General features: G+C 38.5%; 1 protein-coding gene and 1 long non-coding RNA gene across 3 annotated transcripts in view; one reads left to right on the top strand and one right to left on the bottom strand.

The window, feature by feature from the left end:
• The window catches only part of LOC132597248 (uncharacterized), a 35,439-nt gene extending 34,230 nt beyond the window's left edge, over positions 1–1,209 (bottom strand). For both annotated transcript variants that reach the window (XR_009563723.1, XR_009563724.1), the window contains exons 1-2: positions 957–1,209; positions 268–681 (exon numbers count right to left, since the gene is read on the bottom strand). This is a non-coding gene — a long non-coding RNA (uncharacterized lncRNA). The remainder of the gene's footprint in view (positions 1–267; positions 682–956) is intronic.
• Positions 553–26,873, top strand: TFRC (transferrin receptor). Its single transcript, XM_030859476.2, has 19 exons — positions 553–685; positions 6,504–6,562; positions 7,105–7,315; positions 7,829–8,039; positions 9,192–9,341; positions 9,514–9,625; positions 11,201–11,314; positions 12,949–13,047; positions 13,429–13,568; positions 15,061–15,218; positions 15,942–16,061; positions 17,212–17,297; positions 17,524–17,587; positions 18,774–18,841; positions 19,553–19,611; positions 19,808–19,889; positions 21,878–22,099; positions 23,053–23,193; positions 23,816–26,873. Exons 2-19 carry the CDS (start codon positions 6,527–6,529, stop codon positions 24,056–24,058), a joined length of 2,316 nt encoding a protein of 771 aa, XP_030715336.1. The 5' UTR covers positions 553–685; positions 6,504–6,526; the 3' UTR covers positions 24,059–26,873.
• The last annotated feature ends 1,004 nt before the right edge of the window (positions 26,874–27,877 follow it).

Below are 27,877 nucleotides of genomic sequence, written 5' to 3'. Positions count from 1 at the left end.
TACATATATATGTACATATCTATATTCTTTTTTTGACTCTTTTCCATTATAGTTTATTACAAGATATTGACTATAGTTCCCTGTGCTATTCAGTTGCATTTTGCTTTTATTTTTCCTTTTTACTTATCCTAAGTATTTCTGATGCTGCAAAAATATTCACAACATGGCTTTAGTGACTACCTAATATTCCATCAACGACATACACTTTAAAGTGTTATTTCAGTGTAAGTATCCAGCATTTACGAGTAAACGCTAACACCCTTTGACCTTGCACTGCAGGGCCAGAAGACCGGTCAAGGTTAGACGGAGGGCTCCAGGAGGAAGGGCTGCCGCCCGCGCGCCAGCCGGCCAGCCGAGGACGCGAGGAGGAAGCTTGGTGCGCCACCCCCTCGACCCCTTCCGGCACCTGCAGTCTGGCGCCTTTTCCCTCCGACCTCGCTTCCTCGGGTCCCGCGCTCCAGCGAAGGGCCCCCAATCCGGCTGCGTGCCCACTCCTAGCCCCGGGCTGTCTGTTTCCAGAGCGCCTCCTAAGGTGTACGTGAGGCAGGAAGTGACGCAAAGGGTCTCCGAGGATCTGGAGAGGGCGGGAGACTATAAACGGCAGACTGCAGGCAACCAACCCATCAGAGGGCGTCAGCATCGGCCGGTGACGGGTAGTGGAGCGGCGGACCCGGGAGGCGCCTGTGTGAGTGACACGCTGCTGCTAGAATCCCGCTGACCCTCCTGCCCTCCCTTTAGCCTGCGGGGCTGCTCCGAGCAGTCTCGGGTGCGGCCCTCCGGCGTGCAGTCCAGCAGCCTCGGGGAGTCGCCGGGGGCGCGGGAAGGCTGCAGCGCCTCCGGGTGGGGCGGGAGGGGGTGCGCGCCGCGTGGCGGCGGGGAAGGGGTTGCGGCGGAGAGCGGAGTAGCCTGCAAGTGCAAGCAGGGTAGAGCCGCGCTGCAGAGAGGGGCTGCCCTACCTTTCTCTTCCTCTTGGTGCCCTCCTCCTCTTGGCCCCCGACCGGCGAATGGATTCTGTTAGGGCCCTGAGGGCGAGATGAGGGGTGCCCCACTGTCGCTCTGCGCTCCGCCATTCTTCTTCCGGCTCCTCAGGCCACCCGGATCCCTTGTCCTCAGTAGCTTGCCCTTAAAAGATGCAGGCCCTCGTGGGACAGCCCTAGCCTGAGGGCTCGGGAGCGAGGCGTGAGCCACGCTGCCGCAGCGCAGAGCCGCTGTGCGGGGAGCACGTGGCCGCTCTAGGAAGAGTTCCCAGGGAATGGCTGTCGCGGTGCGTGGGTGACCTTGAGCTCGTAGCCTTTGGATTCCTCGGGGCCTTCCCGGGCCCTGGTCTCATCGCTGTCCTCGACTAGATTACTGTGTCCTGGGCATTTAGGCGGGGGTTTCTATAAGCTGTATATTTGAACTCTAGTACAACCTGATCTTTCAGCGCTGCCCGTTGGCCTTGTGTGTGGGTTCTCAGTTTTCCCAAGGCAGAAGCCGACTGAAAACCGCAGGTGTTGATATTAAGAATATTCGGATTGCTAGGCCCTCCTCACTAACAGATGGGAGACTGTAGGAATAAGACTTATACTTTGTGAAAGCTATGGTCTAGAGACTAAATAAAAGCTATTTGGATTGGAATCGGCTTTTGCCTTCAGGAAATTAGGGATATGGTATAAAAAGGCTGTGCCGTATGGTATAAATGGGCTTAGAGACCCATTGTGTCACTGTTTCGGGTGGACAGCTTTCTAAGCTCGTAGTGGGGAGAGTGGGTAAGTTGTGACTTGACTCGTGTTAACGTCCTCCCTCTGCCTACTGCTTGTGGCGACTTTGGGTATACCAAGGAAATTGATTGCTGCTGCTTTTTTCGGAGAAGATTGAAGTAGGAAATAGTTGCCCTGTTACAAATATTTGGATACCTTTATTCTAGGTTTCGATAGGACTTTGGAATACTAGATGCTGATTCTGTGGTCTCTGAGCTAGGGAGTTTGACCTTACTGACAAAGACATTTTAAGGTGATTTCCAGAAGTGGTTTTCTACCTTTTTTTTTTTTGGTGGTATCTTATTTCCCCGACCGGGGATCGAACCCACATCCCCTGCAGTGGAAGCTCAGAGTCTTTACCACTGGACTGCCAGGGAGGTCCCTGATTTTCTGCTTTGAAAATTAAGGTTAGGCTATCTAAAGTATACTTGTTTGCCCTGCTGTTTCCTCCCCCCCTCAATTTTGGATTATAATAAACTCAATATGCTTCACAAGAAAATCCAGAATTTAAAAAATTTTGTCATTGATATGAAATATTTTCCAAAAGTCTATATATAGCATAGCATCCTTTAACTTTTCTTTGATGGAATGTTCTGACAAGAACATTGTAGTGGTGGCTGTGAACCTAGCCTGTGCTGAAGATTGTTGGATAGCAAACAACTCAGCTAACTCTGCCCTAAGGGGTGACATTTATTTGCCTCTGATAATGTAGTTATCTGTAATGGAGAAGGCTCCCAGCTAAACTTGAATCAGACAACAACTGAAAGCTCCTAAAAATGATTCTCTGAGGCCGTTTGGAACTCTTCTGTGTGTGTGCCTTCTGTCTGCTCTCGCAGATGAGCACTACACAAATAGACTGCAGGGACTTCAGGTGGTCCTGACCTTCAAGTTGAGCAATCTTTTTTTCAGAAAGCTAAATAGGAATGAAGATTTTGCTTGTTTTTTTTTTTGATTTCCTCCACTGCCTTTTCATTTTAGGCCCGGAAAGTTAACTCTGGAAGCTAGTAAAGACCTTGACCAACTGTCTCTTTACAGTTTTTCTACTTTTTAAAGTTTCCCTACTACCCAAGCTTTACCCAGTGATTTCAGGATAAACCAAAATAGTAGCAAGGATGGGAAGATCCCACGTCCAAGGTTTTCATCATATTCTCTTTCACATAATTTCCAAATGATATGAAAAGTGAACTTCATATACATTAACCATGCCCCCGTACGTTAACAAATAAAATATCTTTAGTCTTTGTTGATTATGATATAATTGCATATCAAGTTTTATAGGATAGGGATATCAGTCAGAGAAGGCTTCATAGAGATGGCCCTTGAGCAGATCCTGGAAGAAATGAGTAGGACTTTAAGAACAGAGGAAGAATGTTAGTGGGTACAGGCAGGGGCTGGATTCTGTCTCATTTTGGAGAAGATAGAGGGCGGCAAAGTAATTAGGTAGTATAGGTCTCTAGAACAGAGCCTCAAAAGCAGGCAGAGGAATTTCATTTTATGTGATCTCCAAGGACTTGAAACTGTGGCTTGTTTTCTAAATTGAAATGGGCTTGTCAGTAATAACAAATAAGTGTCTTATTTTTATTTCAGGTAAAGTGGAGTAGCAGCTTTGGGTATGTTTTATATATAGGTGAAAGTATATTTTGGTACCTGATCCCCACAGCCCTTTAGCTGTACGTATTTTGTACAGAACTATTGTTTTAAGACATCCCGAAGTAGCTTAAGACCATAAGATAATTACTGTATTTAAAAAAAAATTAAATAGAAATGCCACATTTCAAGAAAGTAGGAATAAGATGATTTGAATTTGAAAGAAGTTTGGGGCTGTAGTCTAGCGAGTACCTTTGCTTGCCTCCTGTCTTCCATCCCATGGCTCAATTAAAAAACATTTCAGATCTTCCTTCCATTTCATGTTCAAAACATGTGGGGCTCTGGTTTTGCTTACCTTAATTTTCATTATTGTGAGAAACTGAATAGTTTTCCCAGTTATCACTGAGAACACCAAAGATATACAAGATGCTAATATGAATAAAAATCAAGGTGATGTTTGGTTTGTCTCTTGTAATAGATTGTTAGCACTGGTGGTGACATCTTGAAAGAAGCCAAATAATGGTTGTTTGCCTTTTATACATAGTCTTGTAAGAGAACTACTTGTTTATAGACTGGTATATAACTGGTATGAAAAGTTTCTCTCCCATGCTTTTAGAACACGTAAATTAGAGTTATTTCAGTTAGAAGAAAATTCATTAAGCGTTCTTTGAAATAGCTTTACTATGTGTGAGATTATTTTGAAAGAATAACTCAATTTTGTTATGTGTAAAAACTTCAGGAATAACTTTTCTGGATATCATAGAATTAATTGTGTTCTTCACAGATGTGGGGTTAAATGATGGAGTTAAAATGGAAATTACCTAGGTCACACTTTTTTTCCTCTGACTTGATTTCTTTTATGTTATAGTCTTAATGTTCTGTCTGGGGATTGAAAATAGAAATAGTGTATCTGTTTTCTCAGTAAAAAATATACTTTTAATTATACAAAATCATGGCATGTGCTATTAATGTTTTTTCAGACTTGCAATCCTCAATCTCATTGTTTATTTAAATCTTTTATGTAGATCATTTATTTAAATATGTTGTCACTTTAGTCTTTAAAACTAGAAGCCTTGAGGAATGGCTGGGTCAGATGAATATTAAACTGGTAAGCCGTTTTTTCCTAGAAAAGGGTGATTAAAGTTGGTTCAGGGTGGGGCCTTCTAGTTCTGGCTCTAGTGATTGGGTCTCTACGGTTCTGGTGCAGTGATAGTGATAAGCTTTTTGTACCACATGGGGCAAGAGATTGTGCTTCTAAGAATATGACCTATTGCTTATTGGCTCCGGTCTTTAAAGCTTGGGAATTAAAAATTGTTTTTTTGTTAATAGGTTTTGATAGACTTTTCTAATGCCAGTTTTTATAATTTCTTTGTTTTACAATCTGCATGTATATCACAGGTTGCTTTGTGCAATGTGGGTGTTAAATGTGCTATGAGTGTACTTGTAGTGGAGGAAAAGCTTTAAAATAGTGTGAAATAAATGTCCATTTTATACATCTCAACATACTATCACTTTCAAGCATCTAGATGGACTCAAACCAAATTAATTAGAAAATCTAGATTTCAGTTAATACCTACGCTTTAACTTAAGACTCTCTCTTGGTTACAGAGGTGTAGTTTGCTTTGAAAAAAGTTGAAATTAATTTCTTAAATTTCTGGAGATGAGAACGCGCTTTCTATAAAACCAGTTTTATAGAAACCCATTGGACTTCATTTTTAGATGATCAGTTTTCAGCCTCGAGCAAGTCACTTAACGTCTCAAATAACTGGCCTTTTCATCTGTAAAATAGCATACTCTGTTTTTCTTTTACCTATTCTTTTTGCATCGAAGATCTATCAAATCATTTGTTAGGAACTGTTCATTTAATCAGAAAGATCAGGTTCTCTCTCCTTTTCTATTGGCGGTGATTTGTTACGGATTTGTGTAGCATAACCAGTCTTGACTTAATTTTACTTTTGTTAGGTTTTTTTTTTTTTCCAGGTGCTAGTCTATTTTCTTTTGTATTTGTCCCTTTTCTTTGACTACTAAATTCAATTACTTAAATCTACTTACCATGGATAACATTCTAACTAGTTTTCCTCACATTTTTTTCTTTTTTAAATAAATTTTTTGGCTGCATTGGGTCTTTGTTGCTGCGCACGGGCTTTCTCCAGTTGCAGCAAATGGGGGCTGCTCTTCTTTGCGGTGCATGGGCTTCTCATTGCGGTGGCTTCTCTTGTTGAGGAGCACGGGCTGTAGGCGCACGGGCATCGGTAGTTGTGGCACGCGGGCTCAGTAGTTGTGGCGCATGGGCTTAGTTGCTCCGCGGCATGTGGGATCATCCCGGACCAGGGCTCGAACCCGTGTCCCTTGTGCTGGCAGGCGGATTCTTAACCACTGCGCCACAAGGGAAGTCCCAATTTTCCTCACTTTTTTTTTTTTTTTTTTTTTTGCGGTACGCGGGCCTCTCACTGTTGTGGCCTCTCCCGTTGCGGAGCACAGGCTCCAGACGCGCAGGCTCAGCGGACGTGGCTCACGGGCCCAGCCGCTCCGCGGCATGTGGGATCTTCCCGGACCGGGGCACGAACCCGTGTCCCCTGCATCGGCAGGCAGACTCTCAACCACTGCGCCACCAGGGAAGCCCCCTCCTCACATTTTTAATTAAAAAAAATTTCAAACCTACAGGAAAAGCTGAAATAATATTACAATGTATATCCATTACCTAGATTCACTGATCGTTAACCACATTTCCTTTATTTCTTACATACTTTTTAAACTGAACTCTTTGGAATTAAGTGACAGACATCACAATACTTCATCCTTAAATTCTTTGGCATTAATCTCCTAAGAACAAGGGCGTTCTCCTCCAAAAAACGCAATACCATTATCACACTCCTAAATCTAATATTGATACAATCCTGTTATCTAGGATACAGTCTATATTCAAATTTCTTGTTTCTTCCAATAATGTCCTTCAAGCTGCCCACCCCCTGCCCCAATTTAGATCTAATCAAGGATCACACTAAATTTAGTTGTCATGTAAACTAAATATTTTGGTTAAAGACCGTTTCTAGAAAGGTGATAATATATTTAAAAGGATATTTGATATACAATAATCTAGTGTGGTAATGAAAAGTCCTCACCAGTCTGATACAGTGGTATGTATCTCATTATATTAATTCTCTATTTTACTACTAGGCTCTTCTGTGTGGCAGCTCGCAATGATGGATCAAGCAAGATCAGCATTCTCTAACTTGGTAAGATTTTCAGTAAGAAAGATTTCTCTGTCACCAGTTTGCAAGAATACGAAGTATACAAGGATGGCTTTCACCCAGTAAGCAGGAGATAATACCCAAAGCTGTCATCAGGTATTCATTTATATTCGAAGTGGTGGTCTTGAGGCGTAACTGATCTCACAAAGGAAGGGTATATTCAGTCTTGAGTAGAGCTAATTATGGAAAATCTTGTAAGAAGTTTCAGGGCAGAGAGACAATCAAGTAGGTAAGATGAAGTAAAGAAAGCACTGGTCAAATTGTATACCAGTAGACATGCATAACAGAAACCCTGAATGAAAAGTCTGAATGAGATGAAGGCCAGTGTGTGATCCAGCCCTCATCTGCCGTTGACAGAACTGGGCACAGAGGAGAATGCTGATTTGAAGGGGGAACTTCTTTTTCCTTGAGAATGTATAGCAAGTCATAGTAATGGCCCAATAATATGTATAACACCTCACCAAACTTTCTTTAACTGTCCCTATTCCCTTTCTTCTCTCTGTCCTTTTTTCTTTTTTAAATCTCAGTTTGGTGGAGAACCATTGTCATATACCCGGTTTAGTCTGGCTCGGCAAGTAGATGGCGATAACAGTCATGTGGAGATGAAACTAGCTGTAGATGAAGAAGAAAATGTTGACAATAACATGAGGGGTAACCACACCAATGTCACAAAACCAAAAAGGTTAAATGGATATATCTGCTATGGGACTATTGCTGTAATCGTCTTTTTCTTGATTGGTAAGAATGGCCATTCAAAACTTAAATGTTCCTTGTCACCAACTCTAGGAATTCTGTCCATCCAGCTCAGCAAACATTTATTTCGAACCTTTTTATGTGCCATTGTGCAAGGCACTAGGAATACAATGATGGCTAAGACTCTGTACCTGCCTTTGAGGTTAACCTGGTGGGAGAAGAGAGACACATGAATCATTTCAGTGTAATGTGCAAATGTTATACTAGAAATATGCACAGGATATTTGTAGCATAGACCCTGGACCTGAGGATTCAAGGAAGGCTTCGGGGGAAGAAAAGGTACCTTTGCTTTGAAAAGGTAACTGTTTAAAGTAAAATTATTATATAATAGATTGGTTTAAAATAGACAAAATGGAGATGCATTACTTACTTTCAAATGGCTTACAATTTGATTAAAACCAGTATTTTCAAGGGTTAGCTGAAAATATTAACAATTCTTATAGGAATAGATTATAAATGAAATTCTATGAGTTCAGCTCTGAAACTTTTTATCCTTAGGATTTATGATTGGCTACTTGGGCTATTGTAAACGTGTAGAACCAAAAGCCGATTGTGAGAGACCGGCAGGAAGAGAGCCTTCGTGCACAGAGGAGACAGAAACTTTCGAAACAGAAGAGCAGCTCCCCGAAACACGTCGCATATTTTGGGCAGACCTCAAATCAATGTTGTCCAAGAGACTGGATGCCATAGACTTCACCAGTGCCATCAAGTAAGCTTGAGCTGCTTTACAAGTTCAACCTCAGTGCCTACACAAATATTGATTATTAGGTGCAGTGGAAAAAAACAAAGGTGATAGTCTGGAGGAAACGCTTTATACAATAGGCGAGACTTCCCATGTTCAGTTAGAGCGTAAAGAGTCAGTAAAGAACTCAAACTATGTTGTTAGGAAAAAATGTTAGAATTTCTGTGGGGACTCTCCTTTTTTTTTAAGAAAATTCACAGGCTCTTGATCTTTTTGTCGTCTGGTTCTTTGTAGCCTGTTGCTTGCTGTCAGACTTTCTTCTGCTCCGATTTTCTGTCTCAACCCCTTGTAAGTCATGCTGAGCCCTGCTACTATCCATAAGGGCATCGGTAGCCTTTTTCATCCTCTAGTTCAGAACTAACTTGACTGCCCAGCTTGATATGTCTCTAGTTTCTTGATTTCTTCTGGTTCTCACTCAATCTATACCCTAAGAAGTGTCCGTAAGTTTCCTGTCCTTAGATTTTTAAGGTCTTCTTTGGACACATATCTAACTCCGTATAAAGAACAAATCAACTTTTACCTTTTGTTAGCCCCCTATAATTTCAATGGTACAGTAATTCTTTTTGTCTTAAATTAGAAATCTTGGCATTTTTTACTTCATCTGGTGAATACTTCTGTGGATACTGTATATTAGGCATTATGGATAAAGTGAGGATAAGGTCTATCAAAAAAAAGATCATATAACTAATATGATGTGGATACTTACAAAGAGTCATGGGAAAGAAAGCGGAACGAAGAGGAGTTTTGCTTCCGGGGTATTCAGAATGCTTCAAAAGAGTGAAAGTTGAAGCTGTAAATCTTGAGTTCACCACTAGCAATACTATCTTTCATTTTGCTTACAGCAGATCTTCTGGAAGCTACTCATTTCCCCTAAAATTACCCTAAGCAGATACATCAGATAAAGAGGTTTTAACAAGTTTGAAGTCACAAATTCCCTAAAATATAGGCACACAGTTTTTTTCTTCTAAGCTTGTCTCTGTCTGGTTAATCCAGGATTTTGGGTCACAGTTAATTTATTTTTTTGACTTACGCTTTTAAAACGATTTGCTTGATACTTGAGTTCAATGTTTATTTTAGGTTAAACTTTAGTTCATTTAACAGTGACGTTTTTTCCTCCAGGATGCTGAATGGAAATTCTTATGTCCCTCGTGAGGCTGGATCTCAAAAAGATGAAAGCCTTGCTTTTTACATTGAAAATCAGTTCCGTGAACTTAAACTCAGCAAAGCCTGGCATGATGAACATTTTGTTAAGATTCAGGTCAAAGGCAGGTATGTTGAAAGATGGTAACCTTATTTTATAAGAAGTAGCTATTCTCAGGTGTGCTAATTATAGCGAAGACCTTCAAAAGAAATAATGCAAGTCAAACGCTAAATGTATTAAATCCATTTAATTTGTTTCTCAGGAATGCCTTAGCTTCATTTTAACTTAATCTTTTTTTAGCAATGCTCACAACTCGGTGACCATAGTGAGTGAGAGCGGCAGCAGCAGTACGGTGTACCTGGTGGAGAATCCCGAGGGTTATGTGGCGTATAGTAAGGCTACGACAGTTACTGTGAGTAAGGCAAAACCGTGCGTGAGACATTTTTCCCTGTTGAATAGCTCAAAAACTCATTGTCTTTACTGTCCTTAGTATAAATTTACTTACAAAATGTAACTGACCTTGGGATATTTTTTGTTCTCAACCCTCCTAAGCCACAGTTAAAATAAAATCCCAAGTCCTCATCTTGGTTAGCAAGGCCCTCAGTAATTCTCCTGCTCCCCTCTTTGCTCACTCTGCTGTGGCCACTCTAACCTCCCTGCTGTTCCTCAAACCCTCAAACTCAAGCATGCTCCCACCTCACGGCCTTTATAGAAATCGCCTTTCCCTTTGCCTGGCCCACTCTTCCCTTAAATATTAGCATGGCTTCTTCCCTCACTTTGTGCACGTCTCTTCCCAGCATTACCTCCCTAGGGAAGTCTTCCTTGATTATCTGATCAAAAATGTCCTTCCTCTAATCACTTCTCCTTATCCTGCTTTATTTTTCTTCCTAGTACTTATAGCACCTGACTTTATTTACTTGTTTCCACACTAGAATGTAAACTACATGAAGGGCTAGGGGTTGGTTTCATGTTCTGCTATGTCCCAGAGTCTTGGACAGTGCCTGACACATGGTAGTATTTACTAAATGAATTCATGTATCAGGTACCCCCTTATGTGGGGACAGATATAAATAACTGTCTCAGCTAGAGTCTAATCTTAGTTTGGTTCTTTAATGCTTGATCTTTTAAAATTTAGGCAAATATGGCCAAACTACTATAGAAATTAAAAAACAGCTAGATAGATCTATCTAGGTTTTTTAGGTTAAAAACCACATATTTATATGCTGGGGTCTATCTAAAAACTGCCTTCTGAGCCAAATGAAGTTTTAGGGTTGTTCTCTGCCTTCCTGCTTTACCTGTGCTGTATCACTTTCCCACAAGCCAGTGGTTTGGAGGTGGGTAGATTGTTCTGTTAAAGAACGTGGAGAGTTTTGGTTCACCTGTGAGCTTTCTATATTTAGATATTTGGTTGTTAATGTCAGTTTATAGCTGTATGTCTGAACTCTGATAGAGTTTAGGAGCATTATGATAACAGCTTATAAAAACATCTAAAAGTTGATCTATGCAAGTCATTTTATTATAAAACAATTTTCAGACAGATTTATTAACAGAACTTTTAGTTAATTCTTATGTCCTCAATTGTCTGGAGTTCAAGTGTGGGAACATTATGTAATTGGTACTGCCTTGGCTAGCCTACCATATTTATATTGATAGATGTCTCTTTGCTTAAGGATATCTTATTATCCTTTCTCTTCCCCCCAAATATCTGAAGCAATGTAAATTAATTGATGTAAATAATCAATGTTAATTAAAGGCATCATAAGATAATAAATGGCATGAATATAGGAGACCAGAAATCTTGACTTCACTCCTGTTAACCCTGACCAGTTTTGACTTTAGAACTCTCATATATTCTTTCCTGGCCTTGGCCTTCAGTTTTTTCTCTCTTGGTTTTCTCTCTTGGGTTTGACCTGTAAAATATTTGGTGGCAGACTCTGTCGCTATTCTGATACCATAATGCTCATTGAATCTAATGTCTTTATTCTAGGGTAAACTGATCCATGCTAATTTTGGCACTAAAAAAGACTTTGAGGATTTAAATATGCCTGTGAATGGATCTTTAGTGATTGTTAGAGCAGGGAAAATTACTTTTGCTGAAAAGGTGAGTATGAGTTATTAAATACATTGGTACCATAACATTCTTCAGCTAAATGGTATTGTTAATTTTCTTACATTCTGAAAACCATCTGTCTTACACTCTCATACCTGATAATATAATTTATTAAAGTACTCTGCAAACCAAATAAGTTCCAGTTATCTAAAGTTATAGGATACTTCCAAAACTGGCATATCCACTTGGAGTATTTTGCAGTCGTTGTCTTTCAATAAAAATGCAATAATCAGAAATGCTTAAGTGAAAGAAGTTTAAATTGTGTCTATGTAACTGAGTTATATATAGAATATATTATATATATAAAATTCAGTTATAACTATGTTTTCTAAAAAGGAAAATTAAAAGTCACCTACACAGGGCTTAGAATGGAAAGACAGTGGCTGTTTTGGATGGTTTTTATTATTTCTCTTATCTTCTGAACTCTCCTTAAGAGTTAGTTAAACTTTGTTGTGCAGCCACATTGAATTGTTTCTTTTTTACTTTTTAAATTGAGTTTAATCCACATACCATAAAATTCACTCTTTAAAGTGTATAGTTCAGTTTTTAGTATATTCACAGGTTGTGCAACAATCACCATGATCTAATTCCAGAATATTTTCATCGTCCCCTAAAAAAACCCTATACCCAGCAGCAGTCACTCCCCATTCCCCGCTCCTAGTCCCTGGCAATCACTAATCTACTCTCTGTTTCTATGGATTCGCCTCTTCTGGACATTTTATATGAAGGGACTCATACAATATTTTGCGTCTTTTGACTGGCTTCTTTTCACTTAGCATAATGTTTTCAAGGTTCATCCATGTTGTAGCATTAATCAGTACTTCATTTCTTTTTTTGGCTGAATAGAATTCTACTGTGCGGATATACCACATTTTGCTTGGCTACTTGTCAATTGATGGACATTCGGGCTGTGTCCACTTTCTGGCTTTATTAATAATGTTACAATAAACATTCATTTACGTGTTTCTATGTGAATAGATATTTCTAATTCTCTTGTGTATCTACCTAGGAGTGGGATTGCTGGGTCATATGGTAACTCTGTTTAGCTTTTTGAGTATATAATATTTTTGAAATGACAACATTTTAGAAATGGAGGAGAAGTTAGGTTAGTGGTTGCCAGGAGTTGAGGGTGGAAAGGAAGTGGGTGTGGATATCAAATGGCAATGGGAAGGATCTTTGTGGTATTAAAACTAATTGTTCAATATTTTGATTGTTTAGAACTTAATACACACAAACACAGAAATGAGTACAAGTAAAACTGGGGAAATCTGAATAATATTAGTGGATTGTATTGTATCAATGTTAATATTCAGGCTCTTACATTATAGTTTTGCAAAGTTTGACTAATGGGAGAAACTGGGCAAAGTTTACAATGGATCTCTATTACTTCTTAAAACTGCAAATGAATCTACAATTATCTCATTAAAAATTTCAGTTAAATTTTTTAAAAAAGAGTTAAATTTTAAGGCAAGTATTTTTTTCTAAACATATAAGCTATTTGAAACATTGGGAGTACTGGTGTAGTCTGCTGTAACCCTTTGTCTTTCAGTATAAGTTCAGTATGTATTCTTCTAATTTTGGTTGATTAGATCTTCATTTTCTGAGCTTTACCTGTTTTTCTTTAGGCTGCAAATGCTGAAAGTTTAAATGCAATCGGTGTCTTGATATACATGGACCAGACTAAATTTCCCATTGTTAATGCAGATCTTCCAGTTTTTGGACATGTGAGTTTTTATTTCTTGAGTAAATGAGTTACTGGGTTCTCCAAATTGTTGCTGGATTCCATCTACATTAATAGAAAGAGAACTGTGCCATCCTTAAATACTCTTTTTCCCTTGGAGAGTTTTAGCAGTAAGTGAGAAGATGAATTACATGACTTTGAGACCTAATTATTACTTATTGCTAAAAGTACTTTATCAGTCGTATCTTGAATTGAGAATTTGACATATGCCATATAAAAGTAAGAGTCACATATTATAGAACCACTCAGACTTTCAAACTTTAAGGTGCTAAACCAAACTCAGGTTATAGCCCCATACTGAATTTGAATCTTATAGGGATTTCTTGAATAAATGCCTGAGCTAATTATTCTTTTGTTTTACTAGGCTCATCTGGGAACAGGTGACCCTTACACACCTGGATTCCCTTCTTTCAATCACACTCAGTTTCCACCATCTCAGTCATCAGGATTGCCTAACATCCCTGTCCAAACAATTTCCAGAGCTGGTGCAGAAAAGCTATTTCAGTAAGTTCTCATTTGAAAACTGTAATGCAGGGTCAGGTTTTATGATTAGGGAGAAATAATAATAATTTGTTGATTTGATAAAATCTTAAAACAATTGGCTATAATTTTCCACATTTTGGACATTTTGAGGATGGTTAGCTGTTAACTTGGTGTAGATAAAAATGAAATTTTTCCTCCATAAAGTGATCTTAATAATAGACATTGGATTTATAAACTCAAGGAGTCCTTGTTCAATCCACCCAGTGAATTTCTTGTGTAATATTCCTGGCATAGCTTCTGCTTAAGTACTTCCTGTGGTAAAGCATTTTGTTACCTATGGCAACCAGTCCAATTATTGGAGATCTATAAGAATTTGTATTGAGCTGAAATCGTATTCCCTGGAACACTCATTAGTTCTGGATTTTCTTTTGAAGCAACAGAATGATTCAAGTTTCCTTGTCTATAGATTGAATATCCTCAGTTCTCATGACAGTTTCCAGATGCTTTATAGTCATGATTAGTCCTTCTGGATATCTCCCTAGTGTATTAGTACCCTCTTTAGAAATAGAACTCAGTCTGATTAGAGTACATGTCATTAATTTTTATCTTGATCTGGATATATTCCCCACCTGGTATTGGCATGGGATGTCAGTCTAGTTTCAAAACTCATGTGAGCATTTATTTGCTATGTGACATAGAACAAGTCACTCTTAACCCCATTGATCATGTTTCTTTGACTTAATCGGATAGCTATAAAGTATATTCTACTTAGCAGGGTTACTGGTATCAAATGAAGAGCCATCTACATGTAAGGACTTTCAAATATCCTATATGGCTATTAATAATGCTGTTTAAGAGGTTTTTGTAATGGATGATTCTTTTTGACTAAAATCAAACTGAGAATCAGTTAATTCTTCCTACCATCTACAAGTCTTTCCTAACCTATGAAGCCAGCCCCTTATCTTCTTGTGTAGTGGGGAGTAATGATGTTTTGACATATTTATGTAAGTAAGCCGTTTTAGAGTAGTCAGTGTTTGAATAACACAGGAGGAATCAGGTAGGGGAAGATATCTAACCTAACTACCAGCAGCATGAGAGTATTCTTTCTTAACTGAAATAAGAATGTATACTACCCTTGTTAGTGGAGAGTTAGGAAACAGGAGAATATATTAATGGACTTTTATGTATAAGAACTTCCTTCCGAGTCCATCTTGGAATCTATTTCAAATGTAAATTGTAGCTATGTCTCTGGCAGAAAGGCACACATCAGATGGGATAGGTAATACTTTTAGAAAACATTGGTTAAATTAGGAAGTAACTCATGATTTTCAAATGACCGCCTACAGATCAGAGTAAAAACACAAATGTTTGGCCACTAGTGAATAATTTTGTATGTTCTGTTTATATGTCCTCTTAACCTAGAACTTTACTGGACAGTAGGAAGGACTGACTTTGTAAACTGGGGGGAGGTTAACAATAACTCAGAACTCTGATCTCTGTTTTCTACTTCTAGACATATGGAAGGAGACTGTCCTCCTATTTGGGGATTAGACTCTTCATGTAAGCTGGTATCCTCACAGAACAAGAATGTGAAGCTCACTGTGAACAATGTGCTGAAAGAGATAAGAATTTTTAACATCTTTGGAGTTATTAAGGGCTTTGAAGAAGCAGGTAAAGATCCTTGGGGGGTTTTCGTTTGTTTTGTTTTCCTTACTCTTAAGGATGTGGCCAGAGGGAGGGAGTGCAGGAAGGCTGACTTGGCTTGGTTTCCTGAAATGCTAAATCTTATCTGTCCTAAAGGAACTGTTCAGGTGTCAGTTTTAGTGGGAGGTAATAAGGCCCTAGGAAATTAACTTGTCAAAAGCTGACCATTATGACTAGAAAATCTCTTGTAAGTTATTAAATAGACCAGAGGTAAGCAAATTTCTTCTTCAGGGGGCAAATAATAAACATGTTGCAGGCCATACAGTCTCCACTGCAACTCTTCAACTCTGCCATTGTAGCATAAAAATAGCCATGGACAATATGGGCATGCAGGCTGTAGTCTGCCAATGTATCTGAATGCCATCAAATAATAATATTTGGTAAGGAAAGCCCTTGGACTTCAGTGCTTATTAGACAACTAGCACAAATAAGTAGTCAGTGAGTAACCTTATTGGTAATGTAGAAAAAAGAGTAGCAGTATGAATAAGGGAAAAGAGATCAGTATTGTCATGTGAATTTTTTAATCCCTAGAGTCCTAAGTCAGATCTGAAGGAAGGCTCTCTTACCCTTAATACGTATACTACATTGTTACCCTTCTACTAATGTGTTTACTCTAGACTTCAATATTAGAAAACAATTTAAAAGCTGATTGTATAATTTATCTTTTTTTTTTTTTTTTTTTTAATTAAGATCGCTATGTTATAGTAGGGGCCCAGAGGGATGCCTGGGGTCCTGGAGCTGCAAAGTCCAGTGTAGGAACAAGTCTCCTATTGAAACTTGCCCAGATACTTTCCGATATGGTCTTAAAAGGTAGAGTACAAATTTTGAGAACTTGAACATCTATGTACTGTATTTCTAAATGTTATAATATGCTTTGCTCACTTTTGCCTATACTCTTATGGTTCACTTGTGTTAGACCCTGAATTCTTAAGTACAAAGCAGGTTGCCTTTTGTTGTATCTGCCTTTGACTTGGAAACAGCTTTCTGTGCAGTGCCTTCATTGTACTGGGAATCATGAGTTTCTTTGAGATGCTGGAAAGCATTATATTGGGTCCTAAATTCTTAGTTTGACATATCCAGAATGATACGGCAAATCTAACATGGTCCCTAAGGAATCTATTTGAAAGCAAGCAGTGTCATACCTTTGCACTAATGTTCTATAGTTTTGTTATAAAATGATAATATATAACTTAAATATTTATAAATACAACATAGAATATGTATTTATATATTTGATTTATAAATATATAATATTATATAGTATATAATTTGTTTATGTAAGAAAGGCTTCCTTTCAAGCCTTTCTCCCATAGTACTTGCCACTCTTTTGTACCCACCCACATGCAGACCCCCACCACATTCATGAATCTTTGCGTCATAGGGTAAGTTGCAGTGCTTAACTTGAATACAAAAGTACATTAATGCAGAAAAGTATATACCCAGGAGAGGGGGAGGGATGGAGGGTAGTGGCACATAAAACCCCCAAAGGAGCTGTCATTAATGTAATTTTTCTGAAAACTCACTCTTTTCCTAAACTTGAATTTGTGAGTTTTAATTTTATTTCAAACAGTTGTTTTTAAAGTAATCTAGTGTTTTAAGTGACTTACCTCTAGGCAAATTGTTTTCAAAGAAGATACTTTGGCTGTGATTTCAAATATCTCTTGGTCTGGAAGTTATAAGGGACTCAAAGAATGGAGGGTAAAAGAGTGAGGTCTAGGAAGCTGGTTCCTACTATGTACTTAAGATCTTATTTTCAAATGATCTCCTATCCTGTTCTTTGCTATATTACTTTAAAATTTTATTTCTATTTCTTTTTTTGGTTCTTTCACCTGGGGCCTCAAAAGGAAAAGAAATATTTCTGAATCTGCAGGCTTGAATTAGAAGTTTCTGATTTCATCTTAAGTCAGTTACCTACCTATAACCTTTACCAAGACAAAACTAACTTTCTGTTGTCTTTTAGGTCAGTTTAAACCCAGCAGGAGCATTGTCTTTGCCAGCTGGAGTGGTGGAGACTTTGGAGCTATTGGTGCCACTGAATGGCTAGAGGTATTATCTATATATCATCCATACCCAGAATGGGCACTCGAACTTGTATTGGCTTAAGCTGTCCTCCAGAAACCATGCTCTTTTAAATGTGATTATATCACTTTTACCTTTGTATATTTAGTTTCAATAGAATCCAAACTTAAACAGAAATCCCTAATAATAGCTACTGTCTGTGATAATTAAGTTAATACATATTAGTACATTTGTATTTTTCCTTCTCTTCTAGGGATACCTTGCCTCCTTGCATTTAAAGGCTTTCACTTACATTAACCTGGATAAAGCTGTTCTTGGTAAGTATCCTTTCATTAGCTGTTTATAAATTTATAAACTACTTACAGAATAGTAGAAGAAAGCTTTCTAAAGCAGCACTTGTTATTTTTTACAATTTACATTGGATATAACCAGATCAAAAGATTAACTTAGTTTCCTTTTTTTTTTTTTTTTTTTTTGCGGTACGCGGGCCTCTTACTGTTGTGGCCTCTCCCGTTTCGGAGCACAGGCTCCGGACACGCAGGCTCAGCGGCCATGGCTCACGGGCCCAGCCGCTCCGCGGTATGTGGGATCTTCCTGGACTGGGGCACGAACCCGTGTCCCCTGCATCGACAGGCGGACTCAACCACTGTGCCACCTGGGAAGCCCTAGCTTCCTTTTAAATAGTGGATTAAGTTATAGAATGGGTACAGACTGCCTTGTCTAGAGCAATGGTCTTAATGTGGTCCCAGATAAGCAGCATCAGGATCACCTGGGAGCTGTTAGAAATGCAAAATTTCAGGCCCTACTCCAGACCTTTTGAATCAGAATCTGGAGCATAGTGTCCAGCAAACTGTGTTCTAACAAGTGATTTAGGTGATTCAGTTGCACTAAAGTTTGAGAACCACTAGTTCTCTACTTTGGACCAGAAGGAACTAAACCATATCAATAGAATGGTATTATTTCTAGAGACTAATTCACAACTTGCTAGATTGTGGCATCATGGATAGAAATACAAGGTAATCAAACTTCTGAAAGAGTTCGGTGTTATTTAACGTACAGATGTAGCTAGTGGATGAACTGGAGAGTAATGAAATGTCTACTTTGGGAATAAAAAGGCGTTATAATTAAACTGAAATTTATTAGGTTAGTCATTATTGCCATTTTACCTTTGCAGCAGAATGTACTGAATATAGCAAGCTTACTGTAGCTAATAGATGCCTACCCTAACATGGGTGAACCAAAAAGATACCAGAAAAACAAGTCATTAACATTAAATATGCAAACGCAAGGAGTAAGAGCTTCAGTTGAGTGAAATTAGGGTTATCAGTCACGAAAGAGCTTGACCCAACCATTTTTTTTAATCTACTTCATTAAGAGGATAGTTGTTGTATATGCCACTGATCTAGGTTATTGTCTTCCTGTTTGCCAAGTAGTTTTATAGAAGTAGCACTGTGCAAATTGCTTGACTAAAGAAAGAGCAATGTTAAAATAATCTCTTTGCAGGTACCAGCAAGTTCAAAGTTTCTTCCAGCCCACTGTTGTATTCGCTTATTGAGAAGATGATGCAAGATGTGAGTGTATACCTACTTATGAAAGTGTAATATAAATTAGACAAAAAATTAAGTTGAAAAACATTGATATTTAAACTGTAGGTGCCCACAGAGGTTATCTATAGAGTCAGAATGTTAAGGAAGGTTTAAATGAACTTGAACCATACCTGAGACTTAAATAAGAAGGCCAGATGAGATAGTCATTGAATAAAAACAGACATGTGAATGAGTGAGGAACAAAGTTTCCCTGATGGGATTAGAGACAATATATTGGAGTGACTGAAGTTGGAGAGAAATAAGGGTCAGGGAACTTGACCTTGATCCCATGGGAAACTAGGGATTGCTATAGGGTCTCCAACAGGGCAGTAATGTGCTTGCAGGTTAGGCTGGCAGTAGTATAAAATGTGCTGGAAGGAAGAAACCAGAAAGAAGAGAGGCAGATCATAAAGACTAGAGAGGGCTTTTAAAACTGTGGGGAAGTCACCTTTAAAATGTTAAGAAGGAAAACTTTTTTTTTCTCACCATAACTAGAGGAACTAACAGCACGAGCCTAGTAGAAGTAACTTCAGAAATTTGGGATTGTTTTAACTGTCTTAAATTTTTTTCAAGAAGATATAATAAAAAATTTAATATTTTTAATAAATGTTTATAGAGAAAAATGTTAGTGACTAGCCTGAATGAATAAGTCCAGAAAGGTTCACTGTAATGATAAAATAATGTCTTATTTTACAGGTGAAACATCCAGTTACTGGGCTCTCTCTATATCGGGATAGCAACTGGATCAACAAAGTGTAAGTTGAGATAAGTGAATGAATAGCTAATAGAAAAGCAGAGTCACTCAGTAAGTAGCACCTACTGTGTTAGGTAGAGGTTTAAACATAACCTTGCAGTGAGTTAAAATTTACTTGGGGGTGGGGTAGGGTTGCATGTAGCACAGTCTTTTTCTTTAGATAACTTTCTAAAAACACATTCCTGCTTTTCTTGCAGCGAGAAACTTTCTTTTGATAATGCTGCTTTCCCTTTCCTTGCATATTCTGGAATCCCAGCAGTCTCTTTCTGTTTTTGTGAGGTAAGTCTGAAGAACGCTACGGCATTATATCTTAGATCTTCTTTCGTCAGTTTTGAGGCCAAGTTTCCTAGAGTGCTTAGTATGTTTTGAGAAGTTAGATACGTGCAGTTATTGTAATGTCCCTTATTATCAGTCTTAAGACAGAATTTTAATCTCAGCTTAGTTAGCATTTGAGTTTATTTGCTAAACTTCTTCAGTTATGCACGATGAGCTTTTTTGTTTTTGTTTTGCGGTGCGGGCCTCTCACTGTTGTGGCCTCTGCCATTGCGGAGCACAGGCTCCGGACGCGCAGGTTCAGGGGCCATGGCTCACGGGCCTAGCCTCTCCACGGCACGTGGGATCTTCCCGGCACGAACCCGTGTCCCCTGCATCGGCAGGCAGGCTCTCAACCACTGCGTCACCAGGGAAGCCCCATGATGAGTTTTAATAATAAGGCCGTCTACTGAACAGTGCAGTATAGAATATTTCCTTCAAACAAAGTTCTACAGGATAATACTGTTCTTGATGCCTGTTGAAATATGGTTGTAGATGTTCATCCTGAAATGTTAGTCTCTTAAGCAGGGATTATAGATAAAGGCAGAAAAACCAAACAGAGGTAAGATTTTTAAGAGACAGAACTTTGAACTGACCAAGTTGGAAAACAAAATTGACTTGGTACAAGAGCCAGTTAGAAGGCACTAAAAACCAGGCAGAGTAAAAAGCATGATGAAGGCTTCTGTGCTGAAGGCTAGAGTTGGAAGACCAGCTCCGTAGCAGGCTCTTCGGAGGTGTGAAGAGATCCCAGAGTTAGTCTAAGGGGTCAGGGTGGAAGCTGTTGACTTCGGCATTAAATTGATGACGCTGTAGAGGCCAGGTCCTTAATAGACTTCTTACCACTGGGTGTTTTAGCCTGGAACTAGGACGGAAAGGTGTGAAGTGACGGAGTGATGAAAGATCTGGATTTGGAGATTAACAAAGCTGGAATTCCCCTGACTTTCTGCTAGAGCAACAGTATGAATGGTATTGAAATATCTGGTCATTATGTCTATTTAGTACTTTAGGAAGAACTGTCAGGTCCTAGGGTTGAGGAAACTTATGGATGATTTCTGTTGACCTTCAGAAGTCATGTTTTTTTTTAAAAACTTCTTAATGATTCCTAGCAGTGCTGGTTCAGAGGTATAGGTAATACAGATATATACAGTCTGAAAGTAAAGAATCGAGGTCAAACCAAAGGTTTGGCAATGAGATTATCACCGGGGACAGTGGTAGGGAATAGAGTTGAAGAAATAGCTACTAGGGGCTTCCCTGGTGGCGCAGTGGTTGAGAGTCCGCCTGCCGGTGCAGGGGACATGGGTTCGTGCCCCAGTCCGGGAAGATTCCACATGCCGCGGAGCGGCTGGGCCCGTGACCCATGGCCGCTGAGCCTGCACGTCCGGAGCCTGTGCTCCTCAACGGGAGAGGCCACAACAGTGAGAGGCCCGCGTACCGCAAAAAAAAAAAAAGAGCTACTAAAGTTGTCCAGTGAAAGTGGAGAGGAGTTCTTGTGAGCATCCAGCGGTCTTGTTAGAAAGGTAACATGTATGAATGGATGAATGCTGCATGAAGAAGGAGGTAAATTTTTGTCTAAAAGTAACACTTTATATTGAAAGTACATTTCACGTGTGCTCTCCTCTTTCCTCATTAATATGGGCCAAACTTCCCAGAGAGAAGGGAATAAGGATATAGCCTCAAGGAATTTGGCTAGAAATCTGTTTAGGGTCTGTGATGTGATTGAACAGGGATTCTGTGGAACCTAGAAGAAACTAATCATTCCAGGAGTAGGCTAGGTTCAGAAGAACTAGGAAAAGCCGTATCTTCTTAAAGTAGTGGATATGAGACAAAGTTGGAGTAGGAATATATTAGAAGCAAAGGAAGAATTACAGTTACTATTACTTTGATGGGGAAACTAGAACGTGAGGTTCCTAGTCTTACAACCCACCTGAGTACATTAACCTACCTTTGTCTTCCAGGACACAGATTACCCTTATTTGGGTACTCCCATGGATACCTATGAGGTACTGAATCAGAATGTTCCTCAGTTGAACAAAATGGCACGTGCAGCAGCAGAAGTAGCCGGTCTGCTTGTGATTAAACTTACCCATGATGTTGAATTGAACCTGAACTATGAGATGTATAATGACAAAATACTTTGGTTTGTGAGAGAAATGAACCAGTTCAGAGCAGACATAAAGGTGAGCACTAACTAAAATCAGGTTCTTACTGCCGAAGTATCAAGCAGTTTGAAGAATAATGTTTAGCTGTTTTAAAGTGAACTGAAGTATAATTTTGCTTAGGATCCATAACTCATTTGAAAGGGAAGTTGGGAGGATGAAGGTTATAGATATAGGATAGACCACAGCAAGTCTTTCAGAATCTAAAATGGTGTTAAGCTTTCTCTCATTCATGTATTCCAAGCAACCCATAAAGAAGTTGAGCCTAGAGAATATAAAGATCTCAACTATGACTCTGAACCTATGAGTTTGGGCCACATGTGCCTTGCAGAGATGACATGGATGGAGAGAGAACATAGCCAGTGGTTCAAGTGTTATTTAGTGTTGATCCTTTGTGTCTAATATTCAAACATTTGATAAAACCAAATTAATTAATAAGTGGCTTTTATGGTACTAGAAGTCAATTTAACAGATCCCTTAAATGAAGTAAATCATTGATAACTGAATCCTAATTATTAGGATTGGCTTACTTGAAACTAATTGTAACTGATCAGAAACTGGGACTTACCAGATGGAAATAACTAGATTTTGAAGTTCACTGAACCAAAATGTTTGAAGTTTGCCACCAAAGGGAAATTGAACCGGAAAGAATATACTACACAGGATTATATACTTTTACTAAGTACATTATGTTACATTTCTTGATGAGGATGGTTTTCTTATGAGACTAAGAATGGATAACTGTACTATCTGCTGAGCTGAAATATGAGTGTGTTACGAGTTTATAAAGCTTGGAACCTCCTGTACAAGATGGTTAAGTCTAGCTTTTGCTGGCTTGAGCTTGTCTGTGAGTCTCACCCCCTTCTATCAGAATCATTTCAGTTAGTACACCTAAATTTAGAAAGGTATATAGAATAACATCCTTAGAAATATAACGTCTAATAAATAGTGAGTTTAATGTCTTTCTGCTTCAGGAGATGGGTCTGAATCTACAGTGGTTGTATTCTGCTCGTGGAGACTTCTTCCGTGCTACGTCTAGACTAACAACAGATTATAAGAATGCTGAGAGGACAAACAGATTTGTCATGAGGGAGATCAATGACCGTATCATGAAAGTACGTAAACCCTTAGAAAAGGAGGAATTCAAGTATGTGCATTTTTAATTGGTAAATCTTGTGTTTCTAAAAAGTAGAGTAATAATTCCAGGAGCCTAAAATCCTTTGCTGCTTTAGAATTCAGCACAAATTTTAACTTTTACTTATTAGCAAGGTATAAAGCCAACATATCTAAACTGGAAATACAAAAGACATTTGACGTCATATTAACTTTTTTAGGCTTTAAAAACATTTTAAAGAAGGGATCATTAATGGTTTTTAGCTGTCATTTTCTCTGTATTTCTGTTTAATTTAGCCCTTAGCTGCTTTTAGCCTAGTCTGCTTGTAAGAAGCAGAAGACTGCATTACAGTGGAAACTTGTAAACCTTCCCTATATAGGCTCTGACCAAAAAAAAAAAAAAAAAAAAAATACCCAATGCAGTTAGAGTTTACAAAGGAATTGACAAGTTGCTTTACAATTTTAACATTAGAAGATTAGTAGCCTGTTCTCAACATTCTTAAGTTCAGGGAAATTTTAACATTTGAAGTGAGAGAATGACAGTTGTTTTACTCTATCAGGTCCTTCCCTCACAACAAAAGTCACAGCACTGTGTAAGCTCCCTTGTATGTTTTGTTTTCGTAGGTGGAATATCACTTCCTGTCACCCTACGTATCTCCAAGAGAGTCTCCTTTCCGACATATCTTCTGGGGCTCTGGCTCTCACACTCTGTCAGCTTTACTAGAGCACTTAAAGCTGCGGCAGAAAAATAACGGTGCTTTTAATGAAACACTGTTGAAAAACCAGTTGGCTCTAGCAACTTGGACTATTCAGGGAGCTGCAAATGCCCTCTCTGGTGACATCTGGGACATCGACAATGAATTTTAAATGTGATACCTATAACTTATATAAGAACATCAGGGTAGTGTGGTTCCTAGACTTGTGTTGGTTGTGCTAAATTTTCAGTAGGGCTACAAAACCTAATATTGTTAAAATTCTACCCAATCTTGGTACTAATAGATGTCTTTAGGCAGCAGCTTTTAATACAGGGTAGGTACCTGCACTTCAAGTTAAAGTGACTAACCACTTAAAAAAATGTTCACGATAGAATATTTTCTCTGATTATCTCTAGGGTTTTAAGTGCTTTGTAATGGTAACTGCCTCTTTCCTGTTACAGTTATGAAAAAGTCAGAACCATTTATGTGAACTATTGCTCTAAATCCTAAGTACGTGAACTGGTATCTTTTGAATTGGAGGAGGAAGGTGATATCTGCTGAAGGTGGAAAGTGGTAGCTTAATGTGATTCTCCACCTTCACTGGATGCTATATAGGAGATCCCAGGCTGTAAGGCTTTACTCTCCACATGAGATCTCTGCCTTCTTTAAGGATTTAGCTCGTTTCCACATCTGAAAGTGAAACAGTTCACTTTCAGAAGAGATGGGACTTGTTTTCTTGCCAGTGAGGTCTGAAATAGAGGTCCTTCCGCTGCATAAAAGGAGGCTCAACTGTTTATCACAGGAGTAAGGCCTTAATGTGTTAACCTCAAGATTATGTATGAAAAGAGGAGACCAGAAGCCAAAGACCTAGTATATTTTCTCTTCCTCTGTCCCTTGTCCCATAAACCTTTGTTAGTTTTTTGTTTTCGTTTTTTCCGAGGTATTTTGAAAGAGAACCAAGTTTTAGGTGTTTAATTTCAAACTCAGTTCGTCAGACTTTAAAGAACACACTGCCAAATTTTGGCCAAAGTGTTAATTTTTTGGAAAAGCTTCCTGTCATTTTGGCACTGAGATATTTATTGTTTATTTATCAGTGACAGAGTTCACTATAAATGGTGTTTTTTTTATAGAAGATAATTATCGGAAGCAGTGCCTTCCATAATTATGACAGTTATACTGTCGTTTTTTTTTTAAATAATAGCAGCATCTGCTAATAAAACCCAACAGATACTGGAAGTTTTGCATTTGTGGTCGACACTTACGGGTGTTAGAAAACAACCGCAAGCCAAATAAAATTATAAAGCTAAGTCTTGGAGAAGAATTAAATTTAATTAGTGGTTGCTAATCAAGTTAAATTTCTATTTAGCTAATCAGATAAAAACAGCAGTTCCCCTGAATGCAGTGAATTGTGACCAAGTTATAAATTAATGTCACTTAAAAGCTGTGATCGTACTCATACATGCAAAATTTTACAGCTCAATTTATCCAAGGTGTAACTTTAATTCGAATTTTGCAAAATTTCCAGTACCTTTGTCACAAACCTAACTCACATTATCGGGAGCAGTGTCTTCCATAATGTATAAAGAACAAGGTAGTTTTTGCCTACCACAGTGTCTATATCGGAGACAGTGATCTCCATATGTTACACTAAGGGTGTACGTAATTATCGGGAACAGTGTTTCCCATAATTTTCTTCATGCAATGACGTCTTCAAAGCTTGAAGATCGTTAGTATCTAACATGTATTCCCAGCTCCCTATAATTCTCTTTTAGTTTTAGTTGCAGAAACATGGAGGTCATTAAGCATTTGGTGGATAACTTCAACCACTGTAAAATAAAATTACTTCCTTCAAGAGTCTTTGTTTTTAAACCTAACGTTGTGTTTTGTTATATTTGTGGTTTCCCCAGGTCTTCTGTTTAGCGGGATAGTGGCATACATTTATAATGTTTGCTGTTGTCAAATGAATTTAACTTTATCCCCTTATTTGCATGTTATCTCCTATAAACTTAGTTCATACAAGTTTGAATCCAGAATTGACCTTCTAGCTTAAAGCAGGGGAAACTTATATAGGAGTTTGTGGGGGAGGGAGGAGTGGAGGGTGTGGGGAGATGAAGCTTGCAGAAAGGTATTTGATCATGTCTCCCCAACCATTAGGATTTGGTGGTTATAAGTTAAACATAGATTTGAACAAATAAGTTTGAGGCTACATCAGTTAGGACTTTCTTTTCTACTCAGCCATCATTATAAACCTGATAATCAGCTGTTTGTTCTAAGGCAGTTCAATACTGTTGCCTAAGAAAAACTCCATAGGGTCTCTTCAGGTTCTTAAAGTTAGTGTCCTTTATGTAAGTTAAAATAGATGTAGATTAATACGGTCTCACTGATTTGACCATTCACAGTCTATTTTAGTCTTTACGGTGTTTTATCTTGAACTGATATTTAGTGGTAAGTGAAAAGGTCATAGCTGGGATTCCTGGTTTGAGTATCATTCTTTATCGTATTTTAATGAAAGTTCAGTGGCTTCAAGGCATATTATGAACAATGGGCATATATTTTACAACAGTAAATCTCTTCAGAAAACTTTTCTGTAGTTAGGACTAAGTTATTTACAATCAAACAAGTCAGTAGTGGTAAGGGGCTTAATATTCCTGAATGAAATGTGTATCTGACTAGTGACAACCAACTGGTCTTCAGATTTTTTTTGTTTCAGATGTCATGTGCATTTTGAAGGTAAAGCATATAATGAATGAGCTTTGTCATGATTCACTATTCTAGAACTTGCATGACCTTTATTGTGTTTCCTTTTGAATGTTCTTGAAATTTTAGTTGGCTAAACATGGTTTATTAGACTTGTCAACTTACTGCTCAGCTGTGTCTTCGTAAACAAGTGATATGCCCTTATAATTGTATACAATCTGGTATGTGCAACAATGTGGAGATTCCTTATCTGATTTAATAAAATGCTTGAACACTGTTGTCATTTTTAATAGACTTTTTAGATCAGTTTTAGGTTCCCAGGAAAACTGAGCAGAAAGTACAGAGAGGTCCCATATAATCCCTGCCTGCACACTGCTCCCACCCCAGTTTCCCCCACTATTGACATCCTGAGAGCCCCACCCCCAAGAAGTACCTTTGTCACAATCAATGAACCTCACTTGACACATCATTATCGTCCATAGTTGACATTACGATTCACTCTTGGTGGTGTACATCCTATGGGTTTGGACAAATGTATAATGACATTTTTACTATTATGGTATGACACAGAATAATTTTACTGCCCTGAAAATCCTCTGTGCTCTGCCTCTTCATCTTCCCTTCCCAGGAACCCCTGGCAACCCTTGATATTTTTACTGTCTCCATAGTTTTGCCTTTTCCAGAATGTCATATAGTTAGAATCATATAATTCATTCAATCTAGCTTATTCAGATTGGCTTTTTTCACTTAGTAATATGCATTTAAGATTCCTCTGTGTCTTTTCATGGCTTGATAGGTCATTTCTTTTTAGTGCTGGATAATATTCCATTGTCTGGATGTAACAGTTTATTTCTCCATTCACCTACCAAAGAACATCTTTGTTGCTTCCAAATTTTGGCAATTACGAGTAAAGCTACCATAAACGTGTACAGGTTTTTTGTGGACATAAGTTTTAGTTCATTTGGGTAAATACCAAGGAGTGCAATTGCTGGATTATATGGGAAGAGTATCTTTAGTTTTGTAAGAAACTTCCAAACTGTCTTCCAAGGTAACTATACCATTTCGCATTCCCACTAGCAGTGAATGAGAGTTCCTGTTGTTCCATGTCCTTGTCAGCATTTGGTGGAGTTGGTGTTTTGGATTTTGGCCATTCTAGTAGGTGTGTAGTGGTATCTCATTTTAATTTGTATTTCCCTAATGACAAGATGTTTTATATTCTTATTTACCAAGTGTATATCTTTGGTGAAGTGTCTGTTCAGATCTTTTGCTCCTATTTTAAGCAGGTTGTTTGTTT

This window comes from Globicephala melas, chromosome 4 (genome assembly GCF_963455315.2).
Source record: "Globicephala melas chromosome 4, mGloMel1.2, whole genome shotgun sequence".
Classification (NCBI taxonomy): domain Eukaryota; kingdom Metazoa; phylum Chordata; class Mammalia; order Artiodactyla; family Delphinidae; genus Globicephala; species Globicephala melas.
This window is presented reverse-complemented; position numbering and strand designations above follow the sequence as displayed.

What these genes read in the sequence shown, in the direction of transcription:
- TFRC (XM_030859476.2), top strand. Translation starts at nt 6,527, where the DNA reads ATGATGGATCAAGCAAGATCAGCATTCTCTAACTTG. An exon ending in GATCAGCATTCTCTAACTTG is followed by an intron (nt 6,563 to 7,104) that starts GTAAGATTTTCA and finishes TTTAAATCTCAG; the next exon opens with TTTGGTGGAGAACCATTGTC. An exon ending in AGTTCAGAGCAGACATAAAG is followed by an intron (nt 22,100 to 23,052) that starts GTGAGCACTAAC and finishes TTTCTGCTTCAG; the next exon opens with GAGATGGGTCTGAATCTACA.